We start from the raw sequence: 23,621 nt of genomic DNA, 5'->3' as shown, positions 1-23,621 counted from the left end.
TTTTCAACTCCACACTTGCTTTTTATTTCGCAGTTTTCTTCTTCAATGAGATTGAATAAATATTCCGCCAGCAGGTGATGTCTACATTATCTCCTTTTCAAAAGGTAGCCATTCGAAGGAAGCACAGCTTATCGCCACAATCAAAATCAAGCCCACAGTCAGCCCCTTAAAAATATCCTCTACAAGCTTTACTAGGATTTTGCATAAAAGAGCGAGTGTACGCACACAAACACACACAAAGTGCCCCTCTCCTCAATCACATGTGTAGGATGGGTTAGCATTCTCTCATTCTATTCCATTGCTTTTCTTTATTAGTATTCAAATCTGCAAATCGCTCTATTCTTTCGATTGCAAACAATGAAGGCATTCTACATGGCAATGCAAATTAAGGTAAGCTGGTGCATCTCGGTGAACTGCTACAGAAATACAGCTCTAAAAGTCCAGTTAGTATTTACATCAGAAAGTTCACACCCACCTGTCTTCAAAGGATCGCCTGCATGAGAAAGCTAAATATTGGCTTATGGAATATACACGCCTTTCAGCAGTCAGCACGCCTTTCCAATTCTTCATTTAGTGAGGATAGCTGAAGACCAGAGCACTGAAAAGCAATTTCTAATGGAACTGAAATACGTTACTTTGGTTCTTACTAGTATCATGGAGGTAAGTCTAACAGTCAGAATTACGACGTCTGGTATAGGACGATAAAGGCAGAAGCACTTTGCCCCAGTGAGAGAAACCAGTGTCAAAAACCTACAGAGTAATGAGTAATGGCTAGGTATTCCACTTGGATGGGGGGGGGGGGGCATATGGTTTTGCATATAATAAATTTTCCATATTAAGCCACATTAAGATTTTTTTGTTTTGTTTTGTTTTGTGACTTGTGTGTTTAAATAAATTAAGTCACTTAATAACAATTAAGCCCTATCTATCTATCTATATCTATATATATAGTGTAGAACAAAAACAATATATAATAACAATAATAATAATAATAGTACTAACAAAGTTAATCTGAGGTGCAATAAAAAACAAGTGTTATTTAAAAAAATCAAATATAAAAACCAAATTCACTGAGATGACAACACTGTACATCTCAGGATATGTGTATGTATATATATATATATATATATAAATTATATATCAATTATTAGCAACATTCTAATACAATTAACTCAGTTTAGTTTAGTTTAGTAACCCGTGATTGGATGGTAACTCTTCTGACGGGGGTCTGGTCTGCATTGCGATTTGCCACTAGCTCCTGCAGTTGCAGAGCCCCCCCTCCAATGAAGCAGAAAGCTGGACAGACAGGGGCAGAGCAGTCCACAGGCCCCTCCCAGAGTGGACGGAGAGAGTGTGCGTCATAAAAGGTCACGCGGCCCTTCTCAACGTCAAGACACACCCCCAGTCTAGGAGGAAGAGGATAGGTGACGCCAGTTGGAGAGGAGGGACCGTTGCCATTGGCGATGCCTCCGTCTCGATAATTGGCTGTTCCATGGTGGGAGCTGGCAGAGGGAGGCAGGTAGATCTTGCCCATGCCCATGGTGAGGAAGGTGAAAGAGGGTGGAGAGTCTGAAGAATCCTCTGCTCCACTGTCATGCCCACTGTCTGGATCATACCTGCAGAGGCAGGTGAATGGTTAGATAGCAGAAGCATGTCCTGGCAGATGCTAAAGTTTGGGAGGAGTGATGGGTGAGGTTTTAAAGAGGTCACATCCATAACACTAACACCTCCACCTAAATGCATTTAACTCAATGTTTCTGCCTCTTTGGCCTTATTTTCTTGTTCTCTTTCTCTGTGCAAGCATGATTTCCTACTTCTTTATCACCCATTGGTTGCTCACCGTGGACTGGCCATGTCTTGAGGCAGATGGAACCATTCCTGAAGTTTTGACTCCAGCCCAACACCAACCTGGTGGTACAAAAAGGGAGAGAGAGCACTGAGAAGGAGGCAAGGTAGACTGAGGCAAAGATACAGATATTTCTAAAAAGCAAGTGTACGCATATTCGGTCACTGACTCCATGTGCATTATTCTCAATGAAAATGCCTGACTATTGTTTAAAGAACTGTTAGAGCCATTATACGTCTGGGAAGGGCTCTGGAAAGAATGGGATCTGTGTGCACTACTATACAGACACACACACACAACTCTGTCTTTTTAATTGTGATTAACTGCTGTGAATTAAGTATGTTACACCCAACTATCCATTACTTATTGACTTTAACTGTCTTATATTTTGTCTGTAACTGATCCTTTATTCTACACTATTTAAAACAGACCCATATCAGATAACATACCTGGCCAACTAACAAGGTCAACTAGGTTAACCGCTAAGTTCATTTACGTAAACGGCAGGATAGTCATTGCACATCTTTGACATATGACATTATTATTAAAAATGTTATGACTGTTAGCATCGTCGTAGGAGACACATGGGCTGCTTATACAACAACAGGTTTTACATTAAGCATTGTTATACAGAGTCTCTCTGTCTCTCAGTGTGAACAAGACGATAAAAAATGTCCCTTATTTTTTTTATGTATCCACCAGCACTGCAGCGTCAGCCCACATCCTTCAAAAAAAGCTCACAGATTAGGTATTAGTTTAGAGATGGGAAACACAGCAACCATATTGCAGGAGCATTTAACCGTGTAAATGAATGTGTGTACATTTGCACATCTGTGTCAGCAATGGGTGCAAGTAGCTAAATGCTACTTTAGAAGGGGTGTCCACAAACATTTGGACATGTAGAGGTAAGAATCAAGAGGTCAGGACTAATACAACTAATAAGTAAGAACATCATTCATGTTAGCTGCCTGAAATTACCTGAGCTGACCTCTTCTGCAGTTGACAAGATTGTCGATTGAGTGATCAACAAATTATTAAGTATATACTATAAGTAGCTATGTGTCCTATAGTTGAGTAAGCGAACCAATGTTCCAATGAAATATATATTTACGGAGCAAAAAATTTTGTAGGCCATTATAAAAAGTAAAAAAGGTATACACTTATTTGTGGCTGTTGACATGCTTGCATTTATCAGTTTGTGGGTGTATTTCACTTGTTGTAGTCTGATTTTGCCCTCCTGTGGAAAAACAGCTAAACTGCACTGCATGTGCACTATCTACACATTGTTAAAGTGTATATTTCCTTAAAGAAAACACTGCATATAACCCTTCAAATGTGAACAGAATTTGGGGAGCAAAAAAAAACCTCTCTCCAGAGTTTCACTTGCCTTGACCAGATAGGACCCGGGCTCCACTGAGCATGCCCAGTAGTGGCGCCCCTGTGTGACAGCTACGTCACCCACCAGCAGGTCAGCGGTTAGGTGACAGGAGGTGAGGGCGCGGTCAGCTGCCTGCAGAAGAGAGAGACCTGGCACGCTGCGGGCACAGCGCTGCTCTTTACTCACCACCAGCCTGTCAGCGTGCAGGCCCCAGCGCGAGTCCAGGTAGAAATTCAATACTAATGGGGTGGGAGAGGACAGGGGAGGAGACAAACAACAGGAGAAAAGAAGGACGGGAGAAGAGAGTGGAGAAGGTAAGGTAGGGGATCAGAGAGGTAGACAGAAGAGTAGATCGCAGAAGAAGGGGAGGAAAGGAAGGGATTAAGCAGAGAATAAAGGCATAAAAGGGCAGGACAAAGCATTAGGACAGCTGAGAAGAAATTAGGACTGAAGAAAGCAGTATTCAGAGAAGAGCAGGGTAAAAACGCAAAACCACACAGGGAAGAAGACTCTTTTAGAAGGCATTTTTAGGTTATGGATGAAAAGGAAGCATAGTAACATGAATAGTAAAGATATTTTAAGTAATGGTTTCAATGGAGTCAGCAGGTCTGCCACTGCTCATCAGTGTATTGCAAAAGGCAGTAGTATTCAGTGTGTCAAGCTACTGCAAGGTCTGGGGGGTAAAAAAGACAATGTGTTGGATATAAGAATGCATGTTTTATATGGCATATAGAAAAAAGGTATGCCACAACATGAGAAAAAAAATGACAAAACAGAAAAAAAAACAGCTTGAAGGAAGGATGAGGAGAACGCAGAAGCCTGGATTCAAGTCTAATACGAGAGGATGGAAGGATGAAAACTGAGGAGAGAACAGAAAGGTGTACAGAGGAATGGGGATGGGCAAAAAAGAAGAAAAGAGAGAGAAAGAGATGGGTTATTGAGCATCATTTCATGGATGAACTGTGGTTTTAAAACACCTACACTAGATGGACCAAAGTATTGGGACACTTGCTCATTTATTGTTTCTTCTGAAATCAAGGGTATTAATAAAGATGTTATCCTGCTTCTAGAGTAAATGTCTCTAGATTTTGGAGGAGCACTAAGAGCGTTGGTGAGGGCTGGATGTTGAGTGATCACCATCCCACTTAACTCCCCAAATCAACCCAAAGTTACTGGATGGAGCACCAATCATCATTCCACAGTTCCACTGCTCCACATCTCAATGCTGGGGGGGGGGGCTTTATACCCCTCTAGCCTATGCCTGGCATTAGTCATGGTGCCAATAGCTTCTTGTTTATCTGCTCCAGAGAGTCCTATTCTATTGGCAGTACTTCTCCACAGGGACAAAACAGACTGTAAATAAAAAAAAAACACTATGCTCATACCATGCAAAGTAAGGATCCAAGCTATGAGAGCTACCCGTATACTATGAAGATGTTAAAGTAATTCTTGTACAGTAAAGACAAATATTAAAGATAATATATACATAATAACAAATAACATACTGTACTGTTGTAAAAATACAAAAATTGTAAATGCTGTATCTATTTAACATAGATTTGATCTCTTCCAACAACATAATGAATCTGAATGCTAAGTGTGTATGTACAAACAAACATCTTAGCATGACACAGTGAAGCTCTTCCCTGCCTCAGTGCAAACTACTTACCTGGAGCTGGTGGGGTGTGAAGGTAAACCTCTTCACTGTACTCTCCAAAGCCGGCTTTGTTGCAACCCCTCACTCTCAGCACATACACGCTGTCCATCTCCAGTCTGTCAATAACTGCGCTGGTCCCGCTCACCTCCTCCAGCCGCTGCCAACCCCAGCGGGCACCAGCCAATCCCCCGCGCATGCCGCCTCTTGCTCCGCCCCCTGGTACCACGCCCCGGCGCCGATACTCCACAGAGAAGTGCCAGGCAGGGGAGGAGTCCTGAGGAAGCCGCCAGCACAGGAAGAGTTGATCGTAGGCCAGTGTGCGTTGGGTATCAATCACAGGTGCTAGTGGGGCTAATGGGTAATGGAAGTTCTGGTTAGATTTTGGTCAATCACAGTGTAAGGACATCAAATGTAATTATTTTTAAGTTACTGAGTTAATCACAACTTTACAAGACTTCTATGTGGTTTTACTTTTTCAGTGCACAAACTAGCACATGCTGTGTTTTTTTCTGTGAAGCGGGTTGTTTCTAACAGTGGTCTAAAAGTCTAAAAACTAGGTACAAGTATAGTATGTGGACAAAGGTATTAGGACTCCTGCTTGTTCATCATTTCCTCCCAAATAAAGGGTACTAAAAACGAGTTTATCCTACTTTGTTGGAGTAACTGTCTCTACTATCCAGGGAAGGCCTTCTACTAGATTTTAGAGCATCACTCTGAGGATTTAATTTCATTCAGTGACTAGAGTTAGTAAGGTCAGAATGTTGGATGATCACCTCCCCATCTCAGCCTCAACTCATCCCAAAAGTATTGGATAAAAGTAGTTTATTTCAGAGAACAGTTCCACTGCTCTACAGCTCAATGCTGGGGGGCTTTATACCCCCCTGGTATTAGGCATGGTGCCAATAGGTACATGGTTTTCTTTTCAGAGAGTCCGATTGATTCTATTGGCAATACTCCTCTACGAAGACTAGACAAGCTGTGTGTGCCTTTGCACATCTGAGACAGCCATGGGTGCAAGTACTCCGAAGGGGTGTCCACAAACCTTCGGAGTACTTGTAGTGTACTTTACTGCGGTCACCTTCACCCAGGAATTAAGGCAATGGTATTGGTAAGTTGATAAATCAGTAAGTTGCGAGCTATACTTTGTAAGACTTTAAGTAAAGCTCTTTGTTTCTCACCCTGAATGAAATTTAGGTCAGTGAGGAGTTTAAGTTCCCTGGAAACATCCAGCTGGAAGTGCCGGAAGGACGGATCAGCGGAGAGCGAAAAACTCTGCAGGGACTCAATGGACTGGGCCAACCTGTGAGAGAAAGACAGACAGAAACAAAGAGAGTGACAGTCAGAGTTAAAGAACTTTGCATGAATGGCAGCAGTTAAACTTGATAAATAATGGACAAAGACAGCAAGTGATGTCATCTACAGTATAGCATGGACATCACAATAACTATGCATTATAAAAGTCCAATCAAACACAGTTCTTTCAAATAAGTCAGTTCACATCACATATATAAACAATCCTGATACTGTTAGCCTATGTGATAATGCACTAAACCTGGGTTTCAAAATTTCACATCTGGAACTCTCATCTGGAAATTTCACATCATTCAGATGGCAGTATTGCTTGAACAGCTTATATGGTTCAGTATTAGCATCACTAAAGCTAACGGTTGGGTGTATGTGCAGCCTACCTATTGTGTGTTTGCCTGGCTGCGTGTACAAAGCAGGCTGGATCGGTCTCTTTCAGCAGCTCCTGGGTAAAAGCCATTAGGCCTGCATGCTCCAACAGGCTCCGCCTCTCAGCCACCTGATTGGCTAAGGCCTCACTGCGTTTCTGGCGCGAGCTCTCCAGTCCCTGGGCCAGCATGGCCTGCCGTTCTGAGAGCAGGGCCATCAGCTCCCGAACACACTGGGAGAGCTGTTCACGGGCTGCTACACTGTTCACCTTCACACACACACACATACACACACACACACATACACACACAGGTGTGTGAACCCTGTTCTCAGACAATGAGACATTTGTTCTATCCTAATATGTGGAAATATGTGGTAAGTTGAGTAGGTTTCAGCCTTCTCAGTACATTGAATTCAGTGGAATATATTAGCTCTAGTCCTAACTCCAAATAAATATGTCTCGAAAACTGGACCGCTGTGCTATTATGGGTGGCTGAGGTGTTAAATACTATGAACTTGGGTAAAAAGTGCAGTGAGAGTGGAGATACCTCGGTTTGAGTGATGGCGTTCTCCAGCTGTGTGATTTGAGTTAGTACTGTGCCCTGATTAGACAGGATGAAGTTAAGCTCCTTGGTGATCTTGTCCTATGGCACACACACACACACACACACACACACACACACACACACACACACACACACACACACACATACATAACATGCAGTCTATAAGTGAATAGACCTGGGTCCTATTCTGCAGCACACTGAATCTGATAAGAAACAGTTCCAATGAGGTTATCTATAGAGCATTCAGCTTTATCTGGATCTGCAAATGGATATTAGATGACAACATACATTTATATATAGTTTATTTATGTGTACATTTCTAATTTGGCCTATTAAGTACACTGTACATGTAAACAGCTTTGGGTTTCATGGTTTTCTATAAAAAAAAAGTAGACATCAGTCCACTCAATGAAAAACCAGATCTAGGTAAGACCATCGAGACACATGAGCTTATAATCATACCTTAAGGGTCTGATACGCTTGGGTGACCAGCACAATCTTGTGACCTGCATGAACTCGACGGAGCTTACAGAGGGAGCAGAGGAGCCTTTGGCATGACTTACAGTAGAACTGCAGTTTTTCCTGATCGTGTTCCGGACATGTCAACACCTAGAGACAGGGAGAGAATTAGAAGTTACCTGACCATTGCTGAAATGGTAGAGGTTAGCAGCTTTGTTAACACAAAGGACGGCAGACATGGCCTAAAGCTTAGAGAAGTGGGCTTGGGTCTGGAAGGTTGCTGATTTGATCCCCAGGTCCAGCATCCCAGGCTGAGGTGCTCCTAAACAAGACACCCAACCCCTCATTGGTCCCCGGGTGCTGAGGTGGCTGCCTACCACTCTGTGTGTGAGTGTCTGTGTTTACTGCTACCTATGGGTTAATTGCACAGGTTGAATTCTGGCTTTTTGAGTTTACAGTGGCTTATGCAGCGTGTAGAAGACGTATATTGGTGAGACATTTGTGAGACCTTACTCAAATGTTCTGTTCCACCTTTAATGTAGCAGCTGTTACAAATGTTCTTATCCTTACTCTTGTACAGGCACCAGAATGTTACTGCTGCACTATTTAAAGTGCAACAGGGAATTCAAGATACCTACGATCTCCAGTATTTTCAGTGTTTTACCTTGACCTCCCCATTTTTTATAGAAGTGCCACTGCTGACAGGTAGCACGAAACAGAGGGATTAAAAATGCTTATAAAAAGTTTGTGCTCATTGATTTTTCTGTCTGCTCCTGTCTATTTCAAATCAGGACCAACGGTGGCCCCTGATATAAAGCTTTTCATAGAGGTCATTCCAGTCTGTGACAGATAAGGAAAAGTTTTGCATGACACACTGATAACACTGACATCTAGAAGGTGTTCCAAAGGACTTAAAGGAGCAACAGTTCTGGCAACTTTATGGTTGGCAGGGTATTGTATATGTATGTTTTAAGGATGTCCTAATCCGATCCAGTGGTTTTATTTTTTAATGGTTTGGGTATCAGCTTTTAGAGCCCAATCCAACCTGATCCTTGGTTTTGTTGAAGCAGAGAGCCTCCTGGCGTCCTCTAAGCACCATTAACAGACACGATTTTAGCAAACAAGCAACTCAAACACTACCCTAAACCCCAGGCTAGTTCATTTGTGACTTTAATTCAGTTAACAAAAAAAAAACAAGCTTTATGTGAACTGATAAGTACAGTGAGGTTTGCCAGTTTGAAGTTGTTCTCTTACTCGAACCTTCTGTTCCACCTTAAATGATGCAGAAGTTCCATTCTGCTGCTGAAATGTACACAATAACTGCTGCACTATTCTATTTAACATAACATTTAGGATTAGAATTAGAGGCCTTGTTTTGGCTGCTAACTGGCAGTGTCGCCGCACTTATCAGTCAAAATAAAGCTCTTTATTGTTTTGTCATAAAAAAAAAGGTCACCAATTTTTAGGGCAGGTTTAGAAAAAAAAAGCAGCAGGTGGCAAGGTGAAATGGAAAGTTTGGGTAAGACTTCAGCTTACTTCAGCTTAGTTTAGCTCAGAGCAACAACAGACAGCATACAACACAGACACATAGCTCATTCAGTCTTTCACATAAGTAGCTGACAAACAGCAACAGCTATCAGTTTAAAGTGTGTTTCATATATATTCACAATGTGATTTGACTACAGTGTTTTAAAAAAACTGGTAGCTGACTGGTCGGGAAGGAAGACTGGATTGTAAGATATAAAATACACTATAAAATTTCAAACGGTCATTTAAAAAGTTGCTACCAAACAAAATGGAGAAAGTTTCTTTACAGAAACTGTTGACTGAACATTCACTAATTTTACTAGTGTTTACTAGTGTTAATTAACAGCACATCTTACTCAAGTTGTTAAAGCCAAGTTATTACTAGAAGCATGACAAACCATCATTTTGCATTGTGTGGACACAAAGTAACCACTCCATGGACACAGATGACATAGGAACAGTGATATATGAATGATACAAATTATACTATACTATTACCAATTACTATTCATACAATACTTCAGGCACTATAGCATATTAGCATCTCCAGAATTTCAACCTTTTAAATATCCATTGCAATTCTCTGACAATACAACAATGCATGCTCACCTTGGGCCTGAAGTTGAGGGTGGGCAAAACATGCTCATGCTGGGCACGTGGGGTGCCCCAGGGGTGGTAGAGCTTAAAGCACTCATTGCAGAAGCTTGCCCTGCAGTCTGCACAGCCCTTAGTTGCCTCTAGAGTCTGTGGGGGCTTGCAGAACTGACACATCACTGCCACACTGCCCAGACTCACTGTGTGCCTGTACCTGGAGAACAGAAGATAAGGAAGAAGAAAAGAGAGAGAGAGTAAATTAAAGACAGTGGCACATAAACATTTCCGATGCCAAAGGTAAGCTTGCCAGTGAGCATCACAGCACAGGTCATGTTACATGCATAGGGCCATACTGAGAGTAAACAGAGTGTTATCCTGCATTACCGCTCCACAATACGCTCCAGTGTAAGGTTCCTCATGCAGTCAACCAGCCCTCTCTCACCCAGTTCCACATCTCTCCCACAGGGAACGCAGGGGAAGAGCATCAGCTGGGTATGGCCTTCCTTCCGTCTGCGACCAGGGTATGTCCCAAATCCTGTTAAAAACAAAAAAACAAAAAACATTGTATACACATATATGTGTGTGTGTGTGTGTGTGTGTATGTATATATATATATATATATATATATATATACACACACACACACACACACACATATACATACATTCACACACATACACACACTGAGGCACACATTCCCACATCCCAATCCTTTATTCATTTGCACCTTTAAAACGCTCTTCCCAGTATATATCCAGTACACACCCACATACCTGGCCGGAGTGCGCGGTCTACACGGTCAGCCTTGGGCATGGGCCTGCGAGCCTGCCGTGGAGAGCGGGTGTTAGGGGTTGAGGCAGGTGAGTTGGGCTCCGGGGGCAGCTCGGGCTGGGGGTAGCCGCTCTGCACCAGTACCTCTGAGGCACACAGCAGACATACGCTGTGCAGGCAGGGCAGCACCACAGGTTGCTTTACTATGTCCTTACACACTGGGCACTGAAGCTCCCGCTCCATGCTCTTCATATTAGACTAGGGGAGAGAGAAAAACAACATACTAAAGTGAAATATTTTTAGCAGATTGGTAATTACGTAATTACTGTTTCTCTGGTAGTGTTTGATGACTCAGAGCTCAATTTTACAAGCTTTGTTTGAGATGTCTCTTGGGGATACTATTCTAAGGTAATGCGGTCAAATGTGAAAAGGTCAGAAGAAACCAATGGAAATCGATGCGGTGGATGCAGAGCTGCTTAGCCTGGCATCTCATGAATCGCTCACTCAGCACAAGCGCTACCCTCTAGTGACAAGGCAGAAGACCTGTGACACTCTAGCTCACTCACTGCACAGAGTGCATGGTTCAGGCATTCTACATAGTAAGTTTAGATGATTCACTGAAGTCACATAAAAAACCTTATTGTCAGTCTGTCACTGAAATATTTTGGTCTGTTAAGTAAGCAGAACAGCTTACATTAGGTAAACATTATAGGGTTGCAAAAGCTTGATTCTTTACGTCCTGTATGATGCTAGGTGGAGCGGTCAAAGAGCATACTTGTGGTACCAGAACATCTTACAGGTAAACTGAGCGCACATATCATACTGGGCTGATCTAAGCAGGCTACCATCTTCCATTACTCCAAGTTCCAGTTCTGAGCCTCGTGTGTCCATTGTAGGCACAGTCCGCAGCTACCAACACATACGTAAAACCCCTCACAGTTCATTATGAGGTACAATGGAAAAACAAACAAAAAAACATAACCTAGATTTCTTTTTAAGCACTACAGTTCCCACAATATCATGCAAATCCAATGGTCTACAGCTTGGCAGTGGTGGCTCAGCGGTTAGAGCGCCGGGATATCGATAACAGGGTTGTGGGTTCGATTCCCGGGCTCGGCAAGCTGCCACTGTTGGGCCCTTGAGCAAGGCCCTTTACCCTCTCTGCTCCCCGGGCGCTGGAGTTGGCTGCCCACCGCTCTGGGTGTGTGTGTACTCACTGCCCCTAACACATGTGTGTGTGTTCACTACCAGATGGGTTAAATGCGGAGGACACATTTCGCTGTACAGTGTACAGTGACAAATACGTGCACCTTTACCTTAAGGTTTCCAGGTGGAAATGACCGTATTTACCCTAATAGTGTGCATAGTGTGCACAGTGTACCCGTGATCCCTGAACCATAACCATGTGGATTACAATATGAATACATGTACCGTTACACCTCTAGTGACTCGAGAAGCCCCTCTAGGTCCCTCTTGGTACTCTACACCCACACAGACTGTTCTCCCTCCTGCCATCAGGAAGAAGGTACCGCAGCATCTGGTCCAACACGACCAGACTCTGCAATAGCTTCTTCCCCCAAGCCATCAGACTTCTCTTCTCAACTTCTCACTTCTTAACTGATGTCTTTTCTGCTACATTCTCTCTCTCTCCCCCCCCCCCCCCCCCCCCGTTGTCTGTCCGCACTTGTTTGTGTTGCACTTGTGTTTTGTATGTAATGTGTCTATGGTGCACCATGGTACAGGAACGTTGTTTCGTTTCACTGTGTACTCTGTATGTAGTTGGAATGACAATAAAACCCACTTGACTTGACTTGACTACTTGTCCATGTCCATGAGCACCCTGTAAGCCTAGCCATTACAGAGATGCTCCAAACGGCTGGTGATTTTCATAAAGTCACTCAGGTGTTCACCCCTGTCTATTCAACCCATATCCAACATGTCAACTATGAAAACTGATTGTTTTGCTACTGTCAAACATACAACCCAGACCTTGTGTTAATGTCTTAATGTTATAGCTTTTTGGTGAAAAATGGCAGTGCTGCCCTAGCCAAAAGCATAGATATCATGATCTTACAAACACATACACAAGATTTACCATACAGACAACACAATGTATGCACCTATAAAGTAAATCATTATAACTTAACAAACATTACCAGTTATAATAATGTTTGACATTCATGCAAACTATATATGGTATAATAGGTCTGATATTGGTTTCTACTGAGGCTCAAAAGATTAGGTCAAGTCAAACTTAAGTCAAAACCTAGATGTCTGTAGGCATACAGTTATGGAAATCATGAAATCCATGTGTGCTTGGAACCGCTGTAAAAGTGTTATAACCAAAGCTCGACTCAGCATAAGCTCTTGGACAGATGGTCTTCTAAAGAATTCTGCTGAGGTAACCCTGAATCACCACGTTCTGTTATAGTAGCTGCCTAAATCCTGAGTCAGACCAAACCTTGTGTTTGCAGCTTAGAGGATCGGTTTGGCAACATAATTCTGACAGATTTCAACTACTTCATCTAGAACTTTTATAGTAGTTTCATCTGTCTGCAGTTTGGGATTATTATGAGAAATGGATGTTTCTGGGTCCAATTAGCTAGCTCTTACCAAAAGCTGGTGAGGGAGATGCATTAATGTTTTAATCTGATGGCAGTCACAGCAATTTTCCAACGTGTAAAGCTGGCATTTTAATGAAAGAGTCTTGCTGGAAACATTTCGACGTAACTCACATAAACTAGGCCAGATCAAGCTTAACCAATGATAGATTAATTCACATAAACTCACAACACTGTGGACCCCTAAAAACATTGCATGCAAGCACATTGCATGGTTTGTCTTAAATCAGTTCATGTGTAAGAAAAAAACAAAGGTCAAGACAGTATAATTTGCAATACTATAAACTGGGCCAGAGAAAAAGAGGTCCCATAATTCAAGTATGGTTACTGGCAAGCACATAAAAAATGTACAGGCATTGGCTTTTATATACTGCATTCTGATAAATTAATAAGATGGGCCAGGCCCATAAACACATGTTTTCCTCTCCTCTCTCTTTTCTCATTGTTTCCCTCATTCAGTTTTAATCAGAAAAGAACCTGTATGAAAAACAAAGAATTGTGGTAAAAAAAAATAAATAAATAATAAAATAAAATGACTACTGGCCAGTATCGATCCGATCCACTTTATTTTTAAGACGTTTTGATCCAGAAGAGTAAACAGCAGTACAATTACTGTCTTTTTAGTAACAGTTTTTATTTACTGTTTGGTAGCATTTTTTTTTTCCTACCCGACCACTCAGCTCCCATTTCCTTTACAACTCTGCAGTCAGATCACTTAACATGTGTGCATTAGCATTACCCTCCTCCTCAGTTATGATTGCACCATTCAGAGCTGATTTAGAACCAAAGAAAGGAGTGTGGTTCTCTCGCTGGTAGAACAAAGAATTCCCACAATTTCATTTGTAACCAGGTGCAATTTCAAAATAAAGACGGGATGGGAGCAACGTTTATATATAAACAGGCCATTTATATTTAGATATAATGAAATAAAATATATTTGTTGCTGCAGAATAACAACCAAACTGACAGATTAACTAATACACTTTTAACTGCTGCTCTGTGAGTCTTTTGTTTTTGCTGCATTAAGTTTACAGCCAGGCTCTGAGCTAATTCTAAGATAAACTTTTCCTCGACACCAAACCTTCCTTACATGATGCAGCACTTACGTTCTGCTGTTAAAACGTACATAATGTGGCAGAACTGCGGAGTTCGAATTAGCCCCAACTTTAGCTTTAGGTCTGGCTGATAACTGGTAACTTCACTGCACTTATCAGTTTAAATAAACTCAAATAAATGCACAAATGAGCTCTGTCTAGGGTCACTGAATTGATTGTGACATCCCTAATATAATATATGTAATAATAATAATAATAATAATAAATAAGTAAAAAAAATACATGTAGTGTAACTATATAAGACCAGGTATTCTTATATTATCATAATATTATGTATGTTATCATGGAGACCAGCCTACCCCTTAACTGTAACTCATCTGCCATTAATCTGTTTTTGTACTGACTTGATACTTAGGGCAAACCTAAAAACAAGATTCTGATCTAAATGTTTGTGGCAAGACACCCTTCCACAAGATAACGGTCCCTTTTTACGTGTCAAACCAGAAGCGAGTGGGACGGCCTGTGGAGAGAGAGAAATGGCCTGTGTTGAGCCAAGCCTTTTCTCACTGCCAGATCACTGAGAGTGAGAGGTGTTTTATAAATAGCTCTCCCTCATGGGGAGGAGGAAGTCTTGTTTAAATATGAATAACGACCAGCTACAGCCATTGATCATCTGAAAAGTGTGATTAGAAAGCTCAGCAAGAGGCAACATGGCTGGAAGCCAACCTCATACACAAGAACACCTAAAAATGTCATCAATAAAGCCAAAAGTCCGTAGAATGCTACAGTTTTAGACTGAGATCATTTCAAAACCTGTGTGCCAGTATTTGTTACTGCAAAAGCAAATCAAGATTAAGCCATTTCAGATCTGACACAGAAAGATATACATACAAATCTGTGTGAAATCAAGCATTCGACACACTAAATGAAACTACATCATCCCGGAGCGGTCATCTGCTGATCAGAACACAGATGGAAAGCATTTACAGCCTTTTCTGGCAAACAGCTGAATTCCACAAATTTCTATAGTTTCATGTTTCCATTGGAAGGCCCAGCATGTGGAACGAAGTAAAGCCCAGTGACAACTAGAAGTAGGCCTTCACCTTCACCACCCGTTCCCAGGCATTTGGCACTTGCACAGATATGAGAGTTTAAAAGCAAATGCTGAATAAGGAATTTTGTGTCCAACACAAGCCAGTCTGTTCTTTCAGCAACATGAATAATCACAGAGAGATGACAAAGCAGGAATTACTGCTTTCCTCCTTCGCTCTGTGGGGCGTGTAACCAGGCAGACTTCATCCGCTCAACATGACAGTGACACTGAGCCGTTTCAGCACATTACTGGAGAACTCATGACGGTTGCGTTTATGGTGACTGTAGAAATGATGGAGTGTTTCACTGTACGATTACTGGCCGATGACTTAATTCTCTGTAACACAAACAAAGCTCCTCAAGAACAGCTCTGTAGTAAATGCTAGTAAAAAAAAAAGTGCCTAGAAGGAAGAGTGCCTCACCATATGCACTAAATTATTGCAACACCTGCTCATTCATTGTTTCTTCTGAAATCAAGGGTATTTAAAAAAAAAAGTAACTGCCTACTGTCCAGGGAAGGCTTTCTACTAGATTTCTGAGCATTGTAATGAGGATTTGATTGCCTAACTAAGCCCAAAACCATCCAGAGAACACAATTCCACGGCTCCACAGCTCAATGCTGGGGGCTGTATACTCCTCTAGCCCATGCCTGCGATTAGGCATGGTGCCAGTAGGTTCATGTTCTATTGACAGTACTTCTCTACAGGGACTAGACAAGCCTGTATGTGTGCATGTGCACATCTGTGTCAGCAATGGGTGCAACTTAAAGTAGCCAAATGCATTACTTAGAAGGGGCGTCCACAAACATTTGCATGTCTCTCAAAACATTACAGCACTCATGCATTAGAACCGATACTGCCTGTTTGTAATGTACACTATAACAAATTCCACAACTCCAAACTGCTTCATAACAGTTTTGACTCCTTAATACTCACGTGTCTTTACCCTGTTCCAAGATGGTGGCAGGGAAACACGCAGTGGCCCCTTCCATAGAATATGCTGTTGATATTTTTGCATTTAATTTTCTGAGACCTCATCTTGAGCAGAGGCAGATCAGTGGGAAACCTTAAAGTCGGGGTCTAAGACAGTTTTAGAGTTAGCTGGAAGACAGAGGCACATTTAGTAAAGCTTTTTGAGTTAGTGTTGTTCTAGGGGCAACATTTAGTGTTGTAACTTAGTGTTGAATAAATGTAGAGCTTGGCGATACTGTAAAAATGTTGGCGATACTGTAAAGATCACAATATTTAAAGACATTTTTATGATATACGATATTTATCGCAATCTTTTTGTCATGTAGACAAAATGCACCAACAGTGTAACATTTTTCAAAACTGCTAATCAAATACTCTCCCATACCAAGTACTGTGATTACTGCTCAAAATATGCTACACTCCATTCAATCAAATAGGAATAACGGCACATTTCATTACAGAAACTGTAATCACTCAGTATTCTTTAAGCACTGAAGAAATCCACAATATACCCCTAAAAGGATTTTGTGTACTACAATAATAAAATGTATCAGGATAACAATGATATATTGTCATATTGCCCAGCTCTAATTCTATGGCACCTTTATTGTAGGGATGTCCTGAGCCGGGCCAATCCAAGCATAATTTAATTTAAATAAAAAACGTTTACTCTCATGTCTTATTGTACAGGAAAATTTATACTATACTATTATACACACATTCTACATACACCATAAATACTCTCTATGTACAATATTGCACTGGTTTAAAGCATTACTATTTACAAAAGACACTGAATAGATGTGAAAACGGGCATGGAACTCACAACCTCTGCATTATTATCATTTAGTACTACCTTACAACTCAATTTTGCCCCTAGAACCAAACTGGCTGAAAAAGCTTTGCTGAATGTGCCTCTGTGAATATGTTTGCTCCTGAGACGGATGGACATTATCTAGGCAGTGCTGGTCTTTCATGTGGCATTAGAAGGAAAAGGAAGTTTGCTGTTCAGTGTAACTGAGTGCAGGGGTGTACTATATGTATCGTCTCTGATAATATTTTAACAATGTGCAAGAAGACATTATTGAGTATGTCACTCACTTTGCTGGAACCACTCAAAAACACGCCTTAGGAGTTTACATATTCACTGCGCCCATTAGCCTGACAGAATAGACTACTGCACATGTGTGGACGGAGCATGGAGCACATGCAGCACGCTAGCATAGCCTACATGTTCACTGCAACACAAGTTAGTGTGTTGCCTAGGAATGACTGGAGTTAAAAATGAGAGAACAAACTGCGCTAGGAGAAAAAACACAAGCACCAACACCCTGCCAGTCTGCTGCGTTAGATTTAGTTGCTAGACCTGGCTCGTCCTCACTAGCTTGGAAGAAGTTTGACTTTGAATATGCAGAAGTTTCTCAAAAGACTGTTTTCTGTAAACCATCGGTTTGCAACTGAAGCTCGACAACGAACTTATTTCACCATCTGCCAACTAACCTCCGTGCTGAATATGAAGATCATTAAAAACTTCTACTACAAGCCGAAATCAGCCAAGGATCAGTTGGACCCAAATCTATGACTGTAACCTCAGTGGGTAGTTTCTGAGATTTCTACTTGTGTGCGGTCACATATTCTGACAGAGACAGATATTATCAGATTATGTGACTGCACTGTTTCTTGTGCAGTCACGTAATTTACACTTTAAGTGAAATAGGTCTTGAATTCGTTAAGATGTTTAAATATACAAAAAGTTAAATTATTTGAAATGTGACAATATTGAAAATGACAATAAATAACATGAAATATAAATAATAATGTAATATAAATATAGTACAGTCATATTAAATTACAATTTCATGTGAAAAAAGAAACAAGTTTGTGATGTCAGTAACACTTCCACTGTTGTTTTTGTATTATTTTGACTCTAATGCTTCAGTTTTAAGATAGATAGATAGATAGATAGATCACTTTATTTATCCCACGGGGAAAGTCAGTTTTTACAGCTGCAAAATCAAACAAGAGAGCAGCATAATAAAGGCACTTAAAATAGTAGTAAGAAGTAAGAAGTAAGTAAATAAATAAGTAGAACAAGCTAGCAGAATGCAAAAATTGTACAAACAAAATATTGTCGATAATTATCATTATCAGTAGAATCCCCGAAAATACAGAGAAATAATTTTGTTGTCAATATCTTACACCCCTAACTGAGTGTAACTGTGAGCAAAACAGTGGTCCTATTTAATCCCCTGATCTACTACCTTTGCGAAGAGGGCATGAAATATTGTGAATTTCCCCACAGTGCGACTAAAAAAGGATTATCTTATCTTGTCTTATTGTATTAAATGGTATCAGTGTGGTGGCGCTACCATCCCTGCAGGTCTACTATAATCATTCTTAAAACAGAGTGGTCTAGTAGGGGTTTTTGTGGGGAGTTTTCTGACTACATCACGCCTACGTACTTACGTCACATGCACAGCCTCTGAACAAGGATCTGGTACCATTCGCTGGTTACCTGAGCAACCGCGCCGCTGCGAATGCTGCTGATACCAACAGAACAGCTCTTAACAGTGGTGAGAGCTCTGTGACCTTAAAGGATTAAAAGAGATGCTGAGTTGTTGTTGTTTTTTTTGGCCATATGACTGAGTTGATGCTGTATATATGCATACTGGACGCATGCTAACCAACTGTACTCCGATAGCCAGTGTTTTAACTGTTGCTCAATGAACGTAAAGGAACGGAACGTATCGCTGCACCTCAAAGAAAGCGTCCAGCGTATATATATTATATATATATATAACCTTTAAAATTTTACTATTCACTATTGTGGATATACACATAGTATGTATCTGCATTTAAACATGTTTAACATATACATTATTATGCTGATATGAATTATTATATGATGATATCATTTTCCTGCATCCTTTGAAAACACGTCCTTCACCACGGTTTGACTAAGCTCTCTTTAAGTACTCCACTCTGAACTACTCTGCAATCATCAGATTCATCCGCTCTGAAAGGAGGCCACACCACAGCACACAAGTACTCCTCCACATGTTCGCTGCTATTACACATTCTCACCAGAGAGGTCCCTAAATCCCCAAATCCTCAAAACTTACAAACTAGTGAACTAAGCAAAATTAGCTGAAACAACACATGACACATTAATAGGCCAAACAGATTCAGATTTGGTGAATCTAAAACATTTTCCTGATATGACCCAATTGTTCTATTTGATTAAACATTACAGCTTTTCCGCCACGCTTTACATGAAGCACCTCGCAGCCAGCCACCTTTTTAGTGCAATGGGTCACAAGATTCTTTCGTAAAGGCCTAACGAAACTTATCATAATCATATCATATTATAGCCCACCACCACTATCATTGCATGTGAGCTGAACAGGTTCAACCCCTACTGAATGCACAGCGACACAAAGTTCACCAGACGTGTGGCTAGTGTCCTGGATTGAGGCATGTCTGAACCAGGATGCTGGGCTTTGTCCTCAGTGAAGCTGACCTTGACAACACGCAGTCAGTGTGATCCCATGCAGCTATTGCACGAGTGCCAGGACAACATACAGGACGACTCTAGTGACTCTAGAGAAAAATGGGCCACCTACTCGCATTGCAACCACACAGAGAGGATCGCCTGCAGTGACTGCTGGAAGATTAGGAGCTGATGAACAGGTAAGCGGCAGAGGTGAAATGACTAAATATCTGAAAATCCTTTACTTATGTGTGTATAATAATCTGATAAATAGGCAATCTAACCCCCCCATATACACACACACACATTAGCCTTTATACTACCACTATTGATCGGATGAGGGAAAGGGAGTAGAGAAGGGAGTCTCAGCCCTCCAGATATCTGATCTACATAAGACTGGTCTCCAGATAGGAGGACAACTGTACGTTAGATTATACAGCAGGCTGTCTGCTGCAGTAATCTCGTCCACCTAGCCATCCTAAAACAGCCTGACCCACCGAGACCTTCCGATCACAGCCTTCAGGTCAAGGTGGCTGGCTAGTAAACCCGACTCCTGCTAGCAAGCATCAACTCGTGCGCAGGACCTGGTCTTCTCTCTGTCATTCGCCAATGTCAACCAGGCCTCTCCACGAAAGCACACGTCCCACGCCGAAAATGAGGCTTCTGATTAATTCCCACGGTAATTCTGGGGTGGTATACATATTAAATATTAATATCTGTCGTATTTTGTAGTTTTTTACAATACTAGCAGTCTAGCCAGCCCTCTCTTTCCCACAGTCACTCCTCTGCTCGGCGCTTACCTTCACCTGGTATCTAGGCGCCATTACAGGAGAGCCTCCTCCCCCGTTCAGCCAGCCTGTGGTGCCGGTGGGCGGGAGAGTCATGGCGTCCCGCCGGTAGCGAATAGCTAGCTACACCTTTCACTGAGAAACGGCGCGGTGGCTAGCACTAGCTATAGCTAGCTAAATCGAGTCAAAGTGAAGCGGAGCTGCCTCCTGTTTACCCTGTGTTAATCCTGTCAGCGGTCACCGCTTCAGTCAAGGCAGGCGGGTTGGTGTGAAGAGGCTCACACACGGGGGGGCGGCTGAGACTCGACCGTTAGCGAATTTACCCTGTCTGTCGTGTTTCGGGGCGGCGGCGGCGGCGGCGGTGGCGGGTCCTCGTCTGACGGCTACCTCGCTGCCTCGCTCCGCTCTTCCTCCGTTCAAATGTGGGTTAGTAGGATGTCTGCGTCGCCAGTGCGCAGCTCGGAGCCTTTATTTATTTATTTATTTAATTATTTAATTTTTCATCTCTCTCCTGTTCCCGCCTCTCAGCCACAACCTCCGCGTGCCTTCACCCCGTTGCCAAGGCAACGCGCATCCTCGCGCCCGACCGCGTTTATCTGACTGGAAACGAGCTGAGCTCTGCCTTCAGCTTCACGGAGCTCAGAGCTCGAATATATACACACACACACACACACACACACACAAGCTGGTGAGAGACGAGGGTTGTTTTTACAGCAGATTTAAAGCTGGGATTTGAGGGGAGAGATCACTGAAGACTGGCGATCAGGTTCAGACACAGACCAGGCGTGGCTGCCTGGGATATAGGATGAATATAAGTATAATAAAAATAATATTTTTGTTTTCAAATTAACAAAAAACAGCGGATTATAACCTTTTGCTAGAAATTGGGAAAAAAATATGATGGAAATAATATATATATATATATATTTTTTTTTTTTTTTTTTTAATTATTATTATTTGTCGTCGGCTTGTGCGGTTTACACCCAAAAGCCTGTTTTCACAGCCCAGACAGACAACGTGAACATTTATCATTTTAGATCACCAAATTCATTCAAACCTGTAATTTAAAAAAACAAACTAAAAACTAAACAATCATAAATAACCACGAAAAAAAATAAGCAACACCCTGTATCCAAATCTACCAGAAGCCTCATAGCATACTGACATTTTCGTATATAAAAAAAATATATATATATATATGTAAATTCCCTGCATTTCTACACTCTGAATCATGTTTACACAGTAAAGCCTGTAGCATAATCTAAAAGTTACATTCTGTCGACTTACGCTTAAACGAGCCAGGACGTCCATGGCTGGCTAATCAGTCCGCTTCTTGAGGGCTACAGGACCGCACGATTTACAGCGCCATCAGGGGAGCTGAGTGAAGCGCTCCGTGTTGTGTGTTAGTCCACATTAAGGCAGTAGTGAACGCAGACCAATGCAGCAGCATGGCATGGTCTCTTGCTCACCGGCGGCGATTCGATGTCCGGCTCGTGAGCGAATAGTTCTTCTGAACCGATACTTCTGAACGAACCGATTCACAGCCGGGGCTTTAAACGGAATCTGCTCTATGTTTACATCCATGTTGTCAGTTGAAGAGCTTACAATGACTGTATCTAATACAATCACATAAACATAATATCACATTATAATAATTCAATAATATATGAAGACAATGTGATTCTGAGGCAGTGAGTAAAATGAAATGTGAGTGTGAGTAAAAGATGAGGCTGATTTGACTTGACTTGACTTGTGGATCAACGAGTCGTTAGATCACGTTTGATTCATTCAAACGGGCGGTTCGAAAGAATCGGTTCAGTCGAATTACTCACATTTGTTTGGGTGGGTGCGACTCGGCTATTGCGCATGTGCGCTGGCCGTTTACTCACAGAGTTTTTTTTCGTGACATTTGAACAGAAGAAACGTGTTTAACCATTTTTTTAGCATTTTTTTTTTGCAGGTTAAACCACATTCTTGAAACTTGTGTGACTTTTTCCCCCCTGCAAAATACGACGTTCATAAACACAAGTATTGTCGCAAAAAGAACAACAAAAAAATTAAAAATTAAAAGTCTGAATGTCCTGATCACATTTCAGATCTATTTTCGTCACTCGTTTGACACTCAGAATAATTTAATAAAATCATAAAATGTTAAATGCATCATTGGCCATTTAAAGGTGCCCCACAATAACAATGTACATGGAGCTGACACACCATGAACCTCTGTTCTGCATTAAACAGAAAATCCCATATTAACCAAAACCTTGCTGTAAAATTGGCTAATTCCGAAATCCCCCTAAAAGGGAGTAACAGTCTGGGCTCTTCTTATTTATACTGCCGAAATTTACATACAACCAAGCTGCTAGCAAAAGCCTTTTGGGGCTTCTTTGGGAGGATATAAGGATATAAGGATAAAAAGGCTTAAAGCTAGTGCTAGCTGAACAGGTGACGGAGATGACACGGCACAACAGCCAAGAAAAGCCGAAAGGGCCGCAGAGAGAGCCGTGAGGGATGCCGTGTAGAGATGAAGGCTAAAAGCTAACCCTGTCAGATCCTACGACAGCTCTTCAGCTAGATAACCGCACAAAACCGGACAAAAAGAAAACAGCAAATCCTCTGAAACGTTTTTGTTACATTGTTAACTGCTATGCTGGGCTAGACTAGGCTATGCTATGCAGCTGTGAGTTGTATTCTGGGGAGAAATAACAGGGTTGTAAATAGGTAAAAACGCATCAGAGCATTTTTCACCCCAACCAAAGTCACATAGCTAATATCTGTCCACCAACTTACAACTTGAAATACTCAGTAAATGCATTCAGTGCCACCTTATAGTAGTATGCAGTTTTGGATGCAGCTACTCTCTGCAGTGTCACCTGATCCCTACGACCCCTACACCCCGATTCAGTGCAAGGACTCAGTAATTAGCTAATCCTATATGCAGTGCTGGCGGACCTCCCAGACTAGACTTGTGCCACTCTCACAGTTCCTGTAATTTACTAACAAAGTACCAGAGAAGTCAAGAGATAAAGAGAATGTGTTGGTGAGGTGTGTGTCTTTGGGAAAGTATGCTTAATTATAATTAATTAATGAAGATAATAATGTTATTCTTAATCCAAAAAAACTCACAAACAC

The 23,621-nt window shown here is 41.7% G+C and overlaps 1 protein-coding gene across 6 annotated transcripts; it reads right to left on the bottom strand.

Annotated features, from left to right (window-relative positions):
• Positions 1 to 21,946, bottom strand: trim46b (tripartite motif containing 46b). Of its 6 annotated transcripts, none has more exons than XM_072675601.1 (12): positions 21,777 to 21,946; positions 10,475 to 10,730; positions 10,086 to 10,236; positions 9,717 to 9,915; positions 7,584 to 7,730; positions 7,104 to 7,199; positions 6,570 to 6,823; positions 6,060 to 6,181; positions 4,894 to 5,232; positions 3,234 to 3,463; positions 1,841 to 1,908; positions 1 to 1,616 (listed from the first exon to the last, which is right to left on the bottom strand). In XM_072675601.1, the coding sequence occupies exons 1-12, from the start codon at positions 21,798 to 21,800 to the stop codon at positions 1,178 to 1,180; spliced, it is 2,325 nt and encodes a 774-aa protein (XP_072531702.1). In that variant the 5' UTR covers positions 21,801 to 21,946; the 3' UTR covers positions 1 to 1,177. The 6 variants fall into 6 exon arrangements, with proteins under 6 accessions (XP_072531702.1, XP_072531703.1, XP_072531704.1 ...); XM_072675602.1 differs by lacking the exon at positions 21,777 to 21,946 and adding an exon at positions 20,813 to 21,058; XM_072675603.1 differs by lacking the exon at positions 21,777 to 21,946 and adding an exon at positions 20,705 to 20,789.
• Between the last annotated feature and the right edge of the window lie 1,675 nt (positions 21,947 to 23,621).

The sequence above is a fragment of the Salminus brasiliensis genome, chromosome 3, assembly GCF_030463535.1.
Source record: "Salminus brasiliensis chromosome 3, fSalBra1.hap2, whole genome shotgun sequence".
Classification (NCBI taxonomy): domain Eukaryota; kingdom Metazoa; phylum Chordata; class Actinopteri; order Characiformes; family Bryconidae; genus Salminus; species Salminus brasiliensis.
This window is presented reverse-complemented; position numbering and strand designations above follow the sequence as displayed.